Source organism: Canis lupus, chromosome 31 (genome assembly GCF_048164855.1).
Source record: "Canis lupus baileyi chromosome 31, mCanLup2.hap1, whole genome shotgun sequence".
NCBI classification, from domain to species: domain Eukaryota; kingdom Metazoa; phylum Chordata; class Mammalia; order Carnivora; family Canidae; genus Canis; species Canis lupus.
In genome coordinates this window covers 9,855,978-9,875,831 of record NC_132868.1, presented here as the reverse complement: position 1 = coordinate 9,875,831, position 19,854 = coordinate 9,855,978, and the positions used below count along the sequence as shown (strand labels likewise).

The following is a 19,854-nucleotide window of genomic DNA, read 5'->3' as shown; positions in this document are numbered from 1 at the left end:
AGAGGCAGAGACACAGGCAGAGGGAGAAGCAGGCTCCATGCACCGGGAGCCTGACGTGGGATTCGATCCCGGGTCTCCAGGATCGCGCCCTGGGCCAAAGGCAGGCGCTAAACCGCTGCGCCACCCAGGGATCCCAAGTCTACAAATCTTTCGCAAAGATTTTGATGCAGGCTTTTCATGCACAGCTGTCATCTTGGGGCACTGAAAATACATTCAGGGTCAGCCAAATACATACCAGCTGTATTTGTACAGAACTACAGAAACAACAGAAGTGTCTACATTGAATCTGTACTGTTTTTTTTTTATAAGACACCCTCCTTTGGATTTTAATCCATGAAATGGGTATATTACCTTATAGACCAGATCCACTATGTAGTTGAAATCTGAGTTGATGACAGTAGTGGAGTAACAGCTGCCTTGTGATGTGTTTTCCCTCTGTTGTCGTGGGGGTCTTGGTCTGTCTTGGCAGCCGGGGCTCGTGATAAGCCATCACGCAGACCACACGTTAAGCAGCTTCTGCCAGTGGCAGTCGGGATTGATGGGCAAAGACGGCACCCGCCATGACCACGCCATCTTGCTGACAGGTCTGGACATATGTTCCTGGAAGAATGAGCCCTGTGACACCTTGGGTAAGACCCTCCCTCAGAGTTTTGAGGAGCACTGTGCACTCTCAGGGGCCTGGGATGTTGAGGGTTCGCCCCCTGTAGCCAATCCACAGCGGTACCTGCTGCCGAATCCAGCTGTCAGAACAGATGTGCTTCCCTGTGTGCACTTCACGCCAAGCATAAGTGTGTGCATTTACTCCCCCAAAGTGATTACTTCACAAGGAAAAGTCCCTCGTAGATTCAAGAATTCCTTTAAGAAACTGTTTCTCTCTTTTCATCTCCCATTTGTGAGAACAGGGTGAAGGGATTCAAGGGTGTCCCATTCTGTGGCAGAAACATTTATGAATGTTTGTAGAGATGTAGCAATATTACATTCCCGATTTCCCTTTGCTAGACAGCAGCATTTGCTGAATGCTGCAATCTTAACAATTTTTTTAACCTGTTTATGAGGCTGGGTATGTGTTGGAGGTAGTACTTTGATATTTTCCCAAAGAGTGTAAAGCACAATGTGCCATTGACCAGGGTTCTCCTGGATGTTTTTTCTAACCCTACATTTCTTTCTGGGATGTTACACAGAAAGAGCTCGGCTGAACAGAGGTTAATTGTGACTGCTTGTTCCTGGAAAGACCTGCTTACAAGGCGAGCCCTGGCCTGCCTCTGAGAACCAGGACTCTGGGGTGCTTCCCAGCACCTTGCTTGAAGAGCTGGCTCACTGTGCCTACACCACTCGCTTGCACAGATAATGGAGTTTACACAGAGCGTCTGCCTTCCTTCTGGGAGTCTGGAGTTTGGGTGCAGGCCAGGCAGGGCTGTTGTGTGATCAGCCCTGGATAAAATCCTTGGGTCCTGGGTCTCTAATGAGCCTGCCTCGTGGTTCTGGGGGAATTGGGTGCATCCTGTGTGGATCCACTGGGAGACGCTCTGGAAACTCTTGCATGGTTTCCTCTAGACCTTTTCCCATGCACTCCTTCCCTTTGCTAATTTTGTTCTTCTGCATCGTTTGGTATCTGTATGAAACTATACCTGTGAGTATGACAAAGGCCGAGTCCTGTGAAACCCCCTGGCGAGTCTTTGGACCTGGGCTGGTCTTGGGGACCTCCTGATGCACTCATTTTCTATGGTACTTTCTTATTCAGACTTTTGAGAACACAGATTTTTTTTTAAGATTTTATGTATTTATTCACGAGAGAAAGATAGAGAGAGGCAGAAATGCAGGCAGAAGGAAAAGCAGGCCCCCTGTGGGGAACTTGATATGGGACTCGATCCCAGGACTCTGGGATCACACCCTGAGCCAAAGGCAGACGCTCAACCACTGAGCCACCCTGGCATCCCCACAGATATTTATTTAAAAAGGCAGAAATTCTCCTCCATCTACAGTGAATCCCCTTCTTTTGCTTTGCTCCAATTATAGCCTGTGACGTGAGCACCATATAGAGCCATGATTTTTTTTCCATGTGGAGAGCAGATCCCCTTCACTCATGTTGCAAAGAGCCCTTTATGTGCTTGTCTGATAGTTTCCATTCAGATTTCACTAGGTGAAGCTAAGAAACACACCTCTCTAAAGGATGGAGGATAAACAGGCATATATAATACACCATCTTCATTTTATTGCAACAACACTGCTGTATATTCTTTTGGTCTCTGTGCCCTGTAGGATTTGCGCCCATAAGTGGAATGTGTAGTAAATATCGCAGCTGCACGATTAATGAAGATACAGGTCTTGGACTGGCCTTCACCATTGCCCACGAGTCTGGACACAAGTGAGTGCACTCCATGGGAGGGTGGATTCTGGGGTGCTTTCCCTACTGGATGATTGCCATAGAAATACTGATTTATTAGGTCAAGTCTGTAAGAGGCATCCCATTTATCCAAGGAGAATGTCACCAACAAGTAGGACATGGATCCTTTAAGTACTTCTTATGTTTTTGTTTGTTTGGTTGGTTGATTTTTATTTTTTTTTAAAACAGGCTACATGCCCATTATAGAGCCCAACATGGGGATTGAACTCACAACCATGAGATCAAGACCTGAGCTGAGGTCAGGAATCAGATACTTAACCAACTGAGCCACCCAGGGCTCCCCTTCTTATGTTTTTATTTTAGTGCCCAACCATGCATAGTCTAAAGCCATGGAGATTCCCACATTTACACTCTCTGCCCTCTGCTCTCCCTTCACTTCCCGGCTCACACATGCGTGTACAATTGCACTCAGTTGTCTCAGCCTCTGCTCTTTTGTCCTGTTTTGCACTTTGATCCTGTGTGCTGACCTCATTCCATGGTTAGTTCCTATGGGGGACGACAGTGACAAGGAGGCCTCCTGTTGTCAACCAGTTACCCTGGAGTTTTGCATATAATTTCTAGGCACATATTTTTTGACCGATGTGCCAAGCAGAGTTTGGGGAATGCAGGTTAGACGAGAGGCTGGGCCTGGTAGGAACTGGTCTGCTGCCCAAATTTCCATATGCCCAGCATGGTCAGTTTCGAAATGGAGGAAGTCAGGGTGCACTGGGCCTGGATTTGGCACAGGTTGATGTCAGCGCTGGACTGGCAGGGCTCAGCGACAGGTGGCCTGTCATTGGTGGCATCTTTAACATGAAAATTTTACATTCGTTTCTATAGAATTAAAACTTTCTGTCAATTACTTACAGGAACTATCATTCTTAAATGAGATTTCCTGGGCCAATCATTCTATAAGCTGCCTTGGGTCAAGGCATCTCTGTTAGAGCTTTTGCCTTCCAGAGGCTCACCTGCTATTTCCTGTACTTGTGTAATCAGCGTGAGCTCCAGCAGTGGGAGCGCAGGTGTCTTCCTGCTACACTGCAGTTCTGCTTGAAGTTTCTTCCAGAAAATGCACAACCAGGCTTTTTTGCTTTTTACTTTCACCCTGATTTTACTTACAAATCACAAAATCTGCAAAAGGCAGTGTTCATGATTCAGTTTTTGCAGAACCGACCTCTCCATCCCCGGGTATAAATGGACTGAGGCTATGCCTGTTCTCTGTACCTGTTCACAACATCTGTGGGTACACGCACACATGTCTGTGTGCTTCTGTGCATATATGCGCACCTGCCTGTAGTGCAATCCCATGGAGGCCTTGACTGTGTGAACTGATGACCTGAAAATGAAGCTTATACTCTGCTTCTGATCCTTTCATCATTAGAGGTAATGATTGACTTTTTCAGTGCCTAGAAAATTTCCCCTACACTTTATGAAGCTTCCAGTTAAATCATAATTGTATTTCTAATAGGCTGCTAGAGTTAAAACTTCAAAAACTCTCATTAAGTTAACGACACGAGGCTCCTGCTGTCCCCTGAACCATACCTGAATCTAATTAAACAATCCAGGTAAGAAATGTTTAAGTCACAAAGGCTGAGCCGCTCAGTATTAAGGGAGCAGATGAAGCGCAGGACTGGCCATGCACACAGCTGCAGGTGGCAGGTCTAACCAAAGTTAAACTGAATCCATCGGAGACTGGTCTTCAGTGTCAGCAAGAATCAGTGTCTTTTTTTTATTTTTTTCAAAGCAGTCAATTAATATTCCTTTTCATCACCAGGACTGGATCTAGATGGAGAAACTCTTTCTTCCAAACAAGATAAATGTGTATTTTGTTTTTTGGGTTTTTAAAAATATTTTATTTATTTATTCATGAGAGACACAGAGAGAGAAGTAGAGACACCGGCAGAGGGACAAGCAGGCTCCCTGCGGGGAGCCCAATGCTGGACTCGATCCCAAGACCATGACCTGAGCCAAAGGCAGACGCTCAACCACTGAGCCACCGAGGCACCTCAAGATGAAAGTGTTTTTATTGCAAGTGGGATGATGGGTGAGAGCAAGGAAATGGGCTGTAGTTTGGATGAAGGGGAGTTCCCCCACCCCCTCTCCTCTAGACTTAATGTCCAGAAAATTATCAGGTCCTTCTTGAGCTCACCTGACATTTAGAAGACAGGATGCAAGAGACAGGAACTGGGAACTCTGACCATTTCATTTCGCCAATGAAGTCACTTCCAATCATATTGAGGAAATAGGAAGTTCTTGTAGGAGATGTGCAAATGAGTTGCATGTGCCAAATGGCGAAATGAGTGACAATAGTACTACTAGTAATAACGGCAGTACTAATAGTATCACCTGCTGTTCGTGGAACACTTTTTGTGAGATTTGCAGAGCGATTTCACATGCAGCTCAAGCCAGGGATACCACTGGGGACACTCCTGTCTCTGCTCCACCAGTCTGGCGGGTAGACTATGCCAAGCGTTCAGCAAATGTGAATGAATGGAACAGACAGAGTGAGTCAGGGAAGAGTAGATGGATGAACGGAGTCATTTGCCATGACAACTATATCAAATGGGAGAAACATGCAAGACTCAGTGATCTAACCCCATGGGTTTTTGTTGCATTGAATTGAAAATGAACACACCTATCCAGTTCATTTATTTAATAAGTATCACTTCTTGCAGAAGAGTTGTAGCTTTGGTGCTTGGATCAAGCATCATAACATCAACAGCATGTCTGTCAACGAACTCCAAGGGGAGTCTATTTTTTGAGTTCTGCACCTTAAGGATTAATAAGTAATCTTACATCTGTTAGGACTTTATAAAACATCCTGTCTTACAGGTTAATTTTACTTCTTCAGGTTTGTTTACATTCAGAGGATATTACTGAAGTTGGAGGTGTACTTTTACTCCAGGCTTTTCAGCCAGAGGTTTTCTAACCTTTGACTCAAAGAAAGATCTCTGTGGATGTCCAGCCAATTTCTTCTACTAAGTCCAGTTATTTTCATGTCAGGGCATCTTGTGGTTTCACTAAGAAATCTGACTTCCATAGGGAATCGCTAAGAACCAGTGTTTGGATTTGTGTTGGGAAAGGAAGGGAGATGGAGCCAGCAGTGAGGATGTGTGTTCTCCTTTAGGATGCGGGATTGAGTCGGGATCGTTCCTAAACCAGTGGTGTAGCATAAGCATCCTGGCATGTTCAATCACTTTGCATAGGATGTGCAGGTTGCTAGACGCAGTTGTTGAAAATCAGCATAGACACATTGAGCTCAGAGCTACAGGTTTTGGAGGACAAGTCACCTGAATGGCATGAGTCCATTTGGAAATCCCTGTGTACTAAGGAAGTCATGCAATCGAGGAGTAGGACCTTAAGCCTGGGATTCTGGATCCACATGGTTCTCCTGCAGCTCGGCAGCCAGCAGTGCGTGTTGCCTTTTCTTCTCTTGCCTAGGCTTCCATCTGCAAAACCAAGAGAGTCTGAGATCCTCTGCATGTGTTTGCAAGAGCAATTTAAAGTGTGTTGGTTGAGCTGAGCATTCATAGCATACAACACAGGCTTAAATGCTTAACTTGCATTATCGTTTCAGACTATCAAGACAATATTAAAACATATTTGCTGTGCTTAGGAGTATTCAGGACCCATCATTCTGCCACCTGTCTTCTCCCGCATATATTGACCCCATTCACTGGGTACAATTTCCATCCTGCCAGCAAAACATTGTGTGGGGTTCTATGAAAAGACTAGTGATTCACCCCCTCCAAGAGTCTTAACAGAAAGACAAAATAGATATGGTGTGCAAAGATCGGGCCATGCAGGCTGTAGGCATTGCAAGAGGCCACATAAGGGAGGACCAGGGAAGTCCCGAAAGAAGCAGAATTGGCTTCCTAATACAGTTAGCTCAAGCAGGCTTGGCTGGTGAGGTTAGATGCCCTTTCACACATTTGATGGTGAGGTGTAAACCTCCCCGAGTTGTGGCTGTGCTGCGTCATCAACCTGACTCAACCTGAGTCCCTATAGCTGGGTCAGGGAGGCACCAGTGATTCTGAAGGCTTATAGAATATCATAAAGATCTTCTGGCCAGAGATTGTAAGATTGCCCTCTAGGGAGCCCAGCAGGTTGTGGGTCATTCCTTACAAATTTTATTTTTTGTACCTCCTAAGACTTTTTGTTCCTGAATCCAAAAAGTATTTGACACCTATTGACTTTTGGCTGCACACACACACACACACACACACGCACACCATACGTATGTATACAAGTAACATGTGGGTAGTGAGTAAAATGAGCAAGATCACATTTGAATCAGGAAATGGATAGAAGTTAAGGATTTTCCTTTGCAATATGCATAGTGCCAGGTCTTCTGTGCAATTTTAGAGCAAGGTTTTATTATATAGATAAGGAAAATGAGGCCTGGTGACTTAAGTAAATTGCCTCAAATCCAATTGCTTGTGAATGACAGAGGTAAGACCCTGATCGAGGCCCCCAGCTGCTCAGCCTCCCCTTTTTTGGTTGCTTGACCTGCCCCAACCCCCGAGACCTGCCTGATGCTGTGTCCACATCAGCTTCTTCCCTCTCAAGGGTGGGAGTTGAGGGGGTGTGCTTCTTGGAAAGTCCACATCAGAGCTCTGATACCTAGGTCCACTTACGGCAGTGTCATGGCACCAAGGGTGTGATTTAACCATCCGGATGACATGTTTACTTCAAAGAGTTTCTTGTTTCCTTAACTACTGCTGTCTGAATAGTCTGAGATAGTTGATACAACCTCTAACAAGATGTGGCCATTCATCATTTCAGGTAACTCATTAGTAATAAGGGAATATTTGCTGCTGCAATGGAATCACTCAAAACATACTGTAGAGACATTAAAAGCATTGCACTCTGAATATAATTCTCAAGTCCAGTTTAATCTGAAATTATGTTTACACTTGGGTATTTGAGTGGGCGTTATAGCTGAAAGGTTGGTCTTATTTATGCAACAAACATCAGTGGAGAACCTGTTTTGGGCTAGTGAGTGTACTGGCCTGGGGCTGAGCATGGATAAGAAGAACCTCTGTCCTCTAGAAACTTAAAAGCTAGTAGATGGGAAAGAAAACAGTATATACTGTTACAACATATGGGGTGATAAAAACTTTGAATGAAATACTATGGTTCACGGAAGCAAAGAAAATGGTATGAATAACTTGAATAGTTATTATATTTCTTGGTTGCCAAAATACCAGCCTTATCTTCAAAATATGTTCTGTTCATCCTTCCATGACTTTATTAATGTTGCTATCAAATGTGATCACTGTGTGGTACTTTTCATGCTAATGTACTGGCATCCATCACAGTACAATATATGGGCATCGTACTTCTTGGAAAGACAACTCACAAAGTTGTCTTTGTGTCAGTAGTCATGCTGAGATTTGGGTGGGCATCATCGGGATTACTTTACTGCATTAGAATACACCCAAATACCAGAGCCTAACTCCCAAGCTACTAAATAAAAAAATCTACCAGGAAGGGCTCTGAGGTGCTACACTATGTGCTGCATTTCTCAGGTATTTTGACACACAGCAGAGTTTGAGAATCAATTCTAAAAAGAATCATTGAAAATACCTTAGATTGAAAAGTTTAAGACCCACATGTCGCCGGACCAGGGCTGTTGTGGCTCTCATTTCCTTAGAAATGTAGGCAGAGTGGTAGCAAATTTATCTCGGGTACCCCAAACCACATCTTCATAGGTCAAGGGCCACCTAAAAGAGGGTACCCTGGTCATTCGTTTTCCTAACTTCCTCCCCAAGGCAGCCACCCATATGTGATTACAGGCTGAATCCCTTTCGTAGCCATGACACATTTCCTCTGCTATATGGTTACCCTGGCCTTGATTGATTGCTTTTAATAGAACTTCAGAGGATGGGTGGAGGCTGAAATGACTCCATCTGCATCACCCTTGGTACTGAGCAGGAATTTTGCAGAAATTCAACAATGTTTGCACGCCAGATTTCCTTGGATACGCCCTTCAATCGTGCTCGTGTTACGCTCTTGCCCGGGTCCTGCCTGGGCTCTGTTGTCCGGAGTGTCAGGTCCCAGTTCTGACTCTGAGATGGTGGGCACGGGCCCCTCCAGTCCTCATTCTTGGTGGCACGATATTCTATGTACTTTATAGGCTTTTTCAGGAGGTTCAAGTTAGAAAATACAAATAATGTGGTTAATATCCGGCTTGAAAACTAGTGAGTGCTTACAAGTGTTAGCTGTTATTTTTGCTGATACTATTAAATCTCTATTAGCAAGCCATTAAGTGGGAAACTGTGTCTTTAGCCTCAGTAGCAAGTGCAGATTCCCTGGCCCACTGTTGGAGCCCGTTTCCCTGGTGCTTAGAGTCTTCTGTCCCTGCTTCCTCTTGTCATGGGATTCTTGGTGGAAGAATGTCCTCAAGCCCAGTAGCCATCTTGCCCTTCATTGCTTTGCCCCTGGCCTTCCCCTTTGCCCTGTACCCCACTCATGTGGAACCCCATTATCTAAGAATCCATACAGTGATTTGGCAGGTACTAGACAGACATTAATGGCCAGCAATGACTCGACTCTCTAAGAATATATTTGCCCTAATGGGAAGTCTTCAGGGTCAAATAGAGCTCTCAAATCCCCCAGGCTTTCTCCCTGAGGCAGTTAGTTGTGCTTTTCTAGGGTAGATGAAGATGGCAACCTGAGACGCCCCTACAGGCCAAAGCTCTAGGCAGTTAAGAAGAAGCTGATTTGGTGGAGAGATGTAATGACTTAGTGAATGGCATTCTTATAGGCATAGGGCTAGAGCTTTCTCAAGTGACAGTGAGGGGGTGCCAGTTGACATTGTGGAATTGGCCCATCTGTAAAGGATCCTGTTAAGGACTCTAAGAGCCAATGTAGCTTGAGTCCCAGATGGTCTGATTTTTAGGGAGGAGCAACAGGTGTACCTTTAAGCAATTCCCGCACATAAAGGCAGCCAGAACACCCCATGGAGCTACTTCTTCCAAAGGGACGCAAGGAATGTGGTCCAGCTGTGACCGTCCCAGCAGTGCAGACCTGGCGTGAGGTGGAGTAGCCCCTGGCGGGATTAGGGACAAAGTGTCAGCATCGCAGGGGACCTGCAAGAGGAAGTCAGCTCTCCAGTTATAGGAGGCATCCAAGTCACCTGGGGAACCCACATTTGTGTTTCTGACAAACACCTGGAAGTTCTAAAAATTCCTGGTGAGCAGAAAAGAGTGTAGAGAGATGAAGCACTATAGAACACTGTCAGCATTATCAAGATCAAGTGACCTGCCCTCCACACCCCACTTGAAATTTTTTTAAAAAATAATTAGAACATCTGTCTTTAGCAGACATCTGGACGTGTGCTCCATTTTCTGTTGGTGTGCTCTTTCAAACAACTGACCAAATGGTAGCTCTACTGTCCACCATTTGGCTGTACAGACATTTTATTTCTGCCTGTCTGGCACCCAGAAGGGAGGCGTCCACAGCATTGGCATGTGTGTTTGCTAGAATATATTAGGTCATTGATGCTGTTCTTTGTTTTGAAAGAATCATTTCTTTCTCTCGTAGCTTCGGCATGGTCCATGATGGAGAAGGGAACATGTGCAAAAAGTCTGAGGGCAACATCATGTCCCCTACATTGGCAGGACGCAACGGGGTCTTCTCCTGGTCACCCTGCAGCCGCCAGTACCTGCACAAATTTCTAAGGTATGAACTCCCGGAGCTGGTTGTATGTCCCTTAGCGCCCTTATAGATCCCTCCCTGATCAGCCTGATTCTATCCAAGCAGCCCAGGCGTGGCTGTGACTTCCCAAGATGGTTCCCATTCGAAGGTGTCTTGAGACATTCACTTGGCCAAGAAGTTTGCCAAACATTTCCTTTGAGCGCCAAGTCCTGCAGGCTTGAGCCAACATCATTTGACCTTTAGACTCAAAGGAAACCCAAGATACTTACCAAATCAAAGTATTTGTCACTAATGCTGAGTTGTTTTAAATTCTCACTTCCGTAACTAAACATTTTTTATTCATGGATTGGAAGACCTGCCATGCACAGAGTGGGAAAACAGCACATGTAACTTTTGGGGATTTTTTTTGGGTGGGGGTTGCTTTTCCACAAACTGCATTTCTTATTAGAAGAAGAAACCTTAGCCTGTTTCTAAAATCTCACAATTTTAATAATTATTTTTGGAAACTTTTATGATAGCACAAGCATAGTCAATACTTTGACCTCCTGAAAAAGATAGTCAGGAGATTTTAAACCTTTTAGAGAAAGAAGGGACTTTAAGGAGCAGCCTTAGATCTGCTAGTAAGACTGATTGTCCCCCAAATCTCCAGGACGTTGAGTTTGGAGTTTGTTTTCAGCTTAAGGCTCGAGCCTTATTTCTGACTCGCACCATCTTCCTACACAGGTCAACAAGTCTGCTGCACGGGGTCCTCCCATCCTGCAGCTGCTGCTTCTTATAGGAGTTAGTTGTGCACAGCAGCCAGCAGTTCCCAGGGCAGGAGGGGGCCGAGGAGGGCGTGCAGGACAGGGCTGTGTTCCTGGCAGCAAGGACGCAGCTGACGGCCCACATTGCAAGGGGCTGGGTCAGGAATGTCGTCTGCCCCTGTGCTCCGAGGGGAGAGACAGAGGCCCACGTGTGCCCATCGTTGGCCCCAGCTCCTGCCACGGGGGAAACGGAACCCAGATTTCGGTGTGGGCATCCTGGCCCCGGCCCCTGGCCCCGGCCTCTCCCCCTCTGCTCCCAGGAAGCCTGGATGCAAACAGCCCAGCAACAGCACTTCTGTTGAAATCAGAGCCTCTACTTTTGTTATCTTAACACACTGACTTGTTTGAATTTGAAAAAGATGGGAGACTGTCTTCCTTCATGTGGAAAGTAGCTTTTAACTCTGGGAAGGTGACCTCCTCTGAGAAGCAGCTTAGGCTCCCAGCATTCCCTCCTTCTCGTCCCTTCTGAGTGGGTTCTCTGGGGCCCCAGCAGTGGCACCTGCAACCCACTGCGGTCCCAAGATTCTGTTCCTCGTGGCAGACACACCCCTTTCCACCTATGTCATTTCGGGAACATTACTGTTGCCCTGGCCCTGGCAAGGAGACCTGCTTTTGCTCAGCAGGGAGGACATGTGTATTTGTTGTACAGAAATGTAGTTTGCCAGACACACAGAAGGCTTATGCTCCCTCTCTGACGAACATGCCGACTCTCAATAATCCACTGATTCCTGTCAAGGAGACACAAAGCATGTGCTTCCTTATTCCCCAAATGCGTCAGTGCTGGCAGGAAAGGGGCCGCCGCAGTTAGTTCTCCATTAAATGGGTTCACATTTCTGAGATTCATCAAGGAAGGTTTGAGAGTTAGCACTCTTGTGTCGGTGATATGTGCTTGGACAAAGCTAACAAACCAAATCACCTTACTTTAAGAACTTGGAGCAGATTATGACAAGAAAACATACAAAAAAGTCTTTAGGGGCACCTGGGTGGCTCAGTCAGTTAAGCATCTGACTCTTGATTTTGGCTCAGGTCATGATCTCAGGGATTGAGCCCCATATTGGGCTCTGCACTGGATGTGGAGCCTGCTTGGGCTTCTCTCTCTCCCCCTGCCCGTCTGCACTCATGCACACTCTCTCTCTTAAAAAAAAGTAGGGGTGGGGACACCTGGATGGCTCAGTGGTTGAGCGTCTGCTTTCGGCTCAGGTTGTGATCCTGGGGTCCTAAGATTGAGTCCTACATCAGGCTCCCTGCATGGAACCTACTTCTCCCTTCACCTGTATCTCTGCCTCTCTCTCTGTGTCTCTCATGAATAAATAAATAAAATCTTAAACAAAATTAGAATTGACAGATGAACAGGAAGAGCAAATGAAAATAAAAAATGAAAAACAGAAAAAAACAGAATTATATCAATCTTAAAATACAGACTTTGGCTGTGATTTTGTTTTTGTTTTGTTTTTTTTTTAATTTTTATTTATTTATGATAGTCACACAGAGAGAGAGAGCGAGAGAGGCAGAGACACAGGCTGAGGGAGAAGCAGACTCCATGCACCGGGAGCCCGACGTGGGATTCGATCCCGGGTCTCCAGGATCACGCCCTGGACCAAAGGCAGGCGCCAAACCGCTGCGCCACCCAGGGATCCCTGGCTGTGATTTTGAAGCTTGAAATTGGGCAGAAGTCTTTCTAGGAAGCAAAGCAAGAAAGGAGATCAAATCTATTCACAGTAACACAAAATAGGGCAAATACCAACATTTCAAGGAAAGTGAGGCTTTTGCCAGCACAGAATTCTTTAAAAGAAATGAAACTGTGTCTATATATATACAGAACTATAGGTCTATCCAAGTGCCTGCAGTGATAGACGTCTCTATATATTTTATACACATCCTTTATATTTACAGAATACTCTTTATGCATCTGCTATATAAAATATATTTCACATACTTGTAACAAATTATATGTCATAGAGTGAGTGCTTGTAAGTACTAATAGTCACACAAAATAAAAACATTGGTAGAAAATACCTCAGTGGTTACGGTGGGCACACTAACCCACGTTGCCTGATGGCTCCCCCCTTCTACCCTCCTCTGGAGCCCACGCTAGGGGGAGTCCATCCTGGGCCAGTCCCAGACACCAGGACATATGCCTCTACCTCTCCTGTTTTTGCCCCAACATGATGCCAGCCACTGAATAGGGAACATGGAGTGGAGGTGTGGCCCCAGGGTGCATGACCCATGCTGGCTGGACCAGAACTGGAGGAGGAGAAACAGATTGGCAACTCCCAGGAGCCACCAGCTTAGCTGCCAGATATCTACCTTCCAAGTGCAACCGGTGCACGTTCCTACAGTAAAAGCCCAGAACTAGTTCTTCCAAGCTAGGAATTAGTGGCAAAAGTATCCCACTCCTACTGTACCCTATAGACGCCATTCAGGCTTCCACTGGCCTCTACTGAGCTCCTCACCTTGGGTTTTAGGTTTTCTTTATTTTCTCCTTCCCTTTTTCTCTTTCTTTATTATTTTTTCAATAAAACCTCTCCTTCCCTTTTTTTTCTGTTGCACAAATTACATTGTCTTGTCTCTAGAACACCTCGGGACGGGGTCATGTGGGTATTTCTGTTGGTTATACGCCCGTTTGTTCATTATCACAGACCACTCCCTGCACCCACGTGGAGCCTCAAGCCCGGGGCTTGTTTCCCTTCCTCGCTGCCTGTCCCCTCAGTCCTCCAGATGACCTTGTAGCAAGTCTTCTGAACCTTCTGAGGTCTTTCCTCGTGTTCTTATGATGAGACTTCACATCAGTCAAGATATTTTACCGCCTAAGGGAAAGATGGCTGTCTTCCATATTTTATGCCTCCCAAGAAGAGTGAGAGTTTTGTGGGTAATATCTGTCTCTTGGTAATATAAATCTTTATTCTAGTAACATAGGCTTGATTGTTTTTCTATTACTTCTATTACCAGAAAAGACAGTGTTAGCATCATTCTACAAGTGACATGACACATCCAGGTCCTTTCAACATTTGCTGTACCCTGTGCTGGGTTCTTATGGAGTCAAGTTGGTCATTGTTAGCGTTGTTTGTAGCTGATTCTTGCAGCTGTTCAGATTTGTTTAGTGTGTGTGTGTGTGTGTGCGCGCACACACACACGCACGTGAGTGAAGAATTCTGCTTTCTGTAATAAAAAAAAGAGCATAAATATAAGTTCCCATTGGCTTTTCTATATCACAGATCCTTTCTATACTTTTCTAGATTATTTTTCAAAATTTTGACAGCTTTTTCATCTCTGTGGTTTTGATGAAAAGAATCACTATTAATTTTTTTGAAATGTACCCAGACAGCCTGGAAAGCACAGGATGCGAGATTTGGGTGTACAGTTAGAATCAGCATCATGAAAGAATCCAGATAAGGTTTTTAAGCTGCCAAGAACTATAGGAGAACTCATGGAAAGAGAATAGTTATATGCTTAGAGAACACTTGTTTTGATGACATTAGATATGGGCTGTGATCTTCAAATCAGACTGTAGTCCCAGCAGGGGTTGCCAAGAGTGTGGTTCAAAGACATGTTTGCTCTGGGATCCCAGGACGGTTCGATGTCTGCTCAAGTGTGCTCATTTGTTTTTGTGTCAGTCCGTAAAACCCTTGTGTGGCGATTCAGTAATAAACTTTTATTTTCAAGAACTTTGCCAATTTTGCTGGGCCACATGATTATAAACAGATATGCAGGATTATACATGCTCAAATTTGTTTTCTTGAAAGAGTAAATTTTCCAAGAGAGCCTCCTGTTGTCAAATTCACTCAAGCTTTCTTTTTCTTGGGATGACCAGTCGTGAATCGGACATGTCTACACTGTGTTAGCAGTGATGTCTCATTGGTTTAATGAATCAGAGACTATCTTCTTTGACATGTTTGCTGACTTCCTGCTTTCCAAGTAATCACAATCCCGTTATGTTCTCTACCAATTAGGTGGCTCTTTGGATATGATCCCAACAATGAGTAAGGATAAGTGGCTAACTTTTAAAGATGAGTCCACTTTCCTTTATTAGCATTTGGTACGTGGAAGAAAAATATAGAAAAAAAAAAAAAAAAAAGGAAGTCAACTGGTCCAAAGTTGTCAGCACAACTTTCTCCACAGTTGGTAGTCAAGAAGGATAGATACATGTTTGGAGTAAATTCATCAACCTAGTCAGTGAAGTCATGTGTCATTTCCTAGGAACAGACACAGACCTCATCTCTTTACTCATGTCTGTGTCCAGGAGGCCGAGGACGAGGGAAATTTTAGCTCATTATTTTAAAGCAATAACATTAACAGCAGGGACTCATCTTCAATTTACTTTTTAAAAATTTGAATCATGTACTACACATTAGTGAACATGCCTCCCCTCTGACCCCATGATCCTATTTTCAGTCCATGGGGTAAAGGGCCCTCGCTGGCAACCAGGAGCTTGAGGGGTGCATGGATCCCCTGCCGTGCCCCATACCACCTTTGTCAATGAGAAAATTTGATTTGACCCAAGAGCCCATTAAGCATGTTTTGGGGTGTAATGGAAAGAACACATTTCACTTCATATCTTGCCCTGCTGTACAGTGTTCATCATGAGAAAAACCAAGCCACAGCTGTCCGTGGTTTCCGCAGTGAGATTGGAGAACGGGCTCTGCCCTGTGGCGGAAAGAGCAGCCCACGAAATCAGAGCTGACATGCTGATCGTGTCTCTATCATTCATGTCTGGGAAGGCCTTGATGTTGGCAAGTCACATAATCTGTTCCGAGGGCCCCTGTTCCTGACTTGGGCAAGGAGGGGAGACAACTGTCAGATCTCTCAAGCTCTCTCACATGTTATGGCTGGTCAGTTAGAGCAGGAAAAGGATTTTGAAATATCACTCTGATACCTTTGACCTTGCCTTGTTTTTTATTAACATTATTTTTGTGGTGATTAAAAAGATCTGCAGAAAAGCACAAAATTTAAGGGTGCAGCTCAGTGAATGAACTCACATAGTGCGTTGTAGTGTAACTTCTTCCCAGAAGAACCAGCAGTTCTAAGATGAATGGGTTCTGGGGGCTCTCATGCACAGCATGGTGACTGGTGAACAGCCCTGTATTCTATGTTTGAAAGCTGCTAGGAGAGTAGATCTTAAAAGTTCTCTTGGAGCGCCTGGGTGGTTCAGTCAGTTAAGTGTCCAACTTTTCATCTCAGCTCAGGTCTTGATCACAGGGTCATGAGTTTGAGCCTCACATTGGGCTCCATACCAAGTGTGGAGCCTACTTAAAAAAAAAGTTCTCATGATACAACAGTCACAAATCCAAGTATGTGAGGTGATAGATGTGTTAACCAACCTGTATAAAAAGTTACAGAGCACAGTGATCACCCTCTGGGGTGCTTACTCTCATCATCATTTCCCTCCTCCCCAGAGATGACCATTCTACTAATGCAGGACACCATAGGTTAGTTTTGCCTGTTTCTGAACTTTCTATGAATGGAATCATGAGTTACCTACTACTCTGTATCTGGAGTCTTTGGCTAACCATCATGATTATGAGATTCATCCTTGTTGCTGCATAAAAAATAGCATTATTTAATATTATTTATAATAATAATTGAACAAAAATTTATTTAATAATAAAACTTAATATTATATATACATATGTATATATGTATATATAAAATATATAAATAAAATTTAATATTATGTATACGTATATGTGTGTCTATGTGTGTGTGTATATATATGATCATATGTAGGACTGGAACTTTAGGGTTGTAAATATGCAGTCTGCAGTGTTAGGAGACAACACCCAACAACTTCCCTACAGGGTTGTGCAAAGTCACATGTCCACAGTTATGAGCGTTCACATGGCCCTGAGAACCCTTGCCAACACTTGGTCTTGTTGGTCTTTTCCATTTTAGCCATTTTGCTGGTGTATAAGTGGCAGAGCAAAGTGGTCACTAAAGAGAATGAATATCTTTTTACATGTTTAATGGTCATTTGAATAATCTTTTGTGAAGTGCCTGCTCAAATCTCTTGTGAATTAAGTTTCTTTATTTTTTCTTGTCTCTTGATGGGAGCACATTATACATTCTGAACACGTTGTCCATTATGGAAAATATGTATTAGGTAAGTATCTTCTGTCACTCTATGACTTGGTATTTACTCATTTAATGGTGACTTTTGGTTAACAGGTTTTCTTAAAAGATTTCATTTATTTATTCATGAAAGGCAGAGACACAGGCAGAGGGAGAAGCAGACTCCCTGCAGGGAGACCGATGAAGGACTCAATCCCAGGACCCCAGCATCACAACCTGAGCTAAAGGCAGACACTTAACCACTGAGCCACCCGGGCATCCCTCTTTTTGCAACAGAGTCCAAATTAATCCATACATTTCCTTTAGGGTTAGTATTTTTTGTGGGTTGCTGGAATAAAAAAGCTCTGCTTACCCAGAGTCACAAATATATTCTCCCACATGATATACAAGCATTATGGTTTGGCTTATCACATGTAGGCCACTGACTTCTGTCTGCGGCATGCAACAGAGTCAAAACACGTTTTGTTCATGTGGATACTATGGTGGATTGTTTGCACAGTGGCTTTTCCTTTCCGCATTCCACCCACATCACGGGGTCTTCTCACACCTGCCCCATTGGCCCTGTGCTTAGCTGTGAGACCTGCTGCGACCAAGGGGGAGACAGCAGACATGTTCAAGCAGGAGGCTAACCCAAAGGACGAGGGTCAGATCCACCTGGGGAATTGCAGTCCTTCGGAGGTGAGGCTAGCTGGAGCCAACTTGCACATCCCAGCAGTGATATGTGTGTTCCTGCCCCTTCTTCCAGGCTCCAGCTCTGTACACTTCATTTTTCTTGGCCGGGCGGGAACCTTGTCCTCTTGCCATGTGCTTATACATTTACATTTACACATACTATAAAAATTCCTGAACCTGTGAACCTACTTGAATTTTCAGCCTCTTGCTGGGGCCAGTTTGGCTGACTTTTCCTAGTTTCCTGTCCATGGGATAGGGATAATATTGCCACCCTGACGTTGCCTCAGGGACGTAATAGGGAACATCAGAGAAAGGTTCTATGGAATTCCAAGATTCCCAAATCACTCTTGTCTTGGAGTGTTAATGATGCTTTTATTCATTTTTTCTTTATGGAAAACTATCCCTTTGCATTAGGATCATAGTAGCAGCGATAGACAAGTCATTTATTAAATGCTCACAATGAGCTGGCCACTGCTCTCAACACTTCGCTGTTATTTGATTTAATCTATACTTCTCAGTTTGCTCTGAAAAGGCTTCTTCTTTTTTTTTAAAAGATTTTATTTATTTATTCATGAGAGACACACAGAGAAAGGCAGAGAAACAGGCAGAAGGAGAAGCAGGCTCCCCACAGGAAGACTCGACCCCAGGACCCTGGGATCACAACCTGAGCCAAAGGCAGAAGTTCAACCACTAAGTCACCCAGGTGCCCCTCTGAAAAGGTTCCTGACCTCCTTGTATATAGGACTGGTGTCTCATCCACAATAGCTGGTGCCGCACAGCCCTCGTGTTTCATGTATGAATATGAATTGAAGTCATGCACAAGTGGGCTCCAGGGCAGGGGAATCTGTGACTGGGCCATGGAGATTGAGGCCAAAAAGATCCTAGTCAAGGTGGGCAGCCTCACAAAGAAAAGTGTAGGGATCCATGGGCAGGTCTGCTATCATTCAATATATTGTGAACATAGAGGGGACTTTTTTGGCTTACTGAAATGTGCAAGTAAGATTCAGTTGCTACATGCAAACACTGTTCGCCTTCCCTCCAAATGCAAAAAAATATAACTATGCCTGTCCCTGCTAGGGAAGGGAATACCATGTTTGTGGAGGAAGGAATCATTAGTTGGTCTTTAGCCAACTGCTAATGAACTTAAGCAGAGTTAATTTCCTTCTGGATGTGGGGATTTAGTCAGAAATTAGCCTGAGCCTAGAGCATTGCTTGTAGAGATTGTTGCTGAGTTCCATGGGGAACCTCTGGAGACTGTGAGCTGGTGTGCAGGTGGCTCTTGCCCCAGGGAAGGAGAGGAGGGAGAGGAGAGAGGACAGAGGAAGGGGGAAAGAAAGGGAAGGAAGGACGGAGAGAGGAAAAGAAAGAAAGGAAATTCTAGTCTTTGAGTCTTCCACAATGCCTGTTTCCATCTTTTGACCCTCTACGGCAAGAAGTATACATAAAAGGTGTCCGCAGTCGGTGCCTCTCACATTGCACATCTGGTTGTGCTATTCACATTTCCCCATGTTAAGCTTGAGGAATCTAATGGAGAACAAAGTGCCTTCCTGGAAGAGGTGAAGTGCATTATGAGCGATGTCAGGACATGTGGCCCCTGTATGAAAATATAATCGAGATAAATGTCCTATTGGACCGCAGGGGAAGAATGCCTCCTCTTCTTCACATGCCATGGACATATGGACAACATCCAGGCCTAGCCGAGGGGGCATCCCTGATAAGTCTCATGAAATCACCATGTCCTCTGTGTTTCAGCACCGCCCAGGCACTGTGCCTTGCGGACCAGCCGAAGCCCATGAAGGAGTACAAGTACCCTGAGAAGTTGCCCGGAGAGCTATACGATGCAAACACTCAGTGCAAGTGGCAGTTTGGAGAGAAAGCCAAGCTCTGCATGCTGGATTTCAAAAAGGCAAGTGATTATTGGCAAATGCTCAGTGCAATATGATTCACAGAACCGTTTTATTCGGTGTAACGGACATTGATGTATTTTGCATTTATTGGGTGCCTACCAAATGTCAAATCCTGTATGTTAGAGCTGGGCTTATATAACAGGAAACACATGTTCTACTGGCAAAGAAGATGATGGTAGATACTGGTGTGGGTATCGGTTTTCATTGGAGAACTGACTTGGCCTGTTAGGTCAGCTCTTGTTTTCTGATTTATCATGTGGGAGCTCAGCAATGATCCCTAGTTGGTGTAAGTTGGCAAATTAATACTCTGCGATTTTTTTTCAAATGCTGTTAAGAAAATGGTACCACCCTGCTTAGCACC

General features: G+C 44.6%; 1 protein-coding gene across 1 annotated transcript in view; it reads left to right on the top strand.

The window, feature by feature from the left end:
- Positions 1–19,854, top strand: part of ADAMTS16 (ADAM metallopeptidase with thrombospondin type 1 motif 16) — a 149,662-nt gene that overhangs the window by 42,484 nt on the left and 87,324 nt on the right. Inside the window, exons 7-10 of the mRNA XM_072807448.1 lie at positions 470–629; positions 2,260–2,365; positions 9,932–10,069; positions 19,339–19,492. Coding sequence (XP_072663549.1) covers positions 470–629; positions 2,260–2,365; positions 9,932–10,069; positions 19,339–19,492 — 558 coding nt within the window. The remainder of the gene's footprint in view (positions 1–469; positions 630–2,259; positions 2,366–9,931; positions 10,070–19,338; positions 19,493–19,854) is intronic.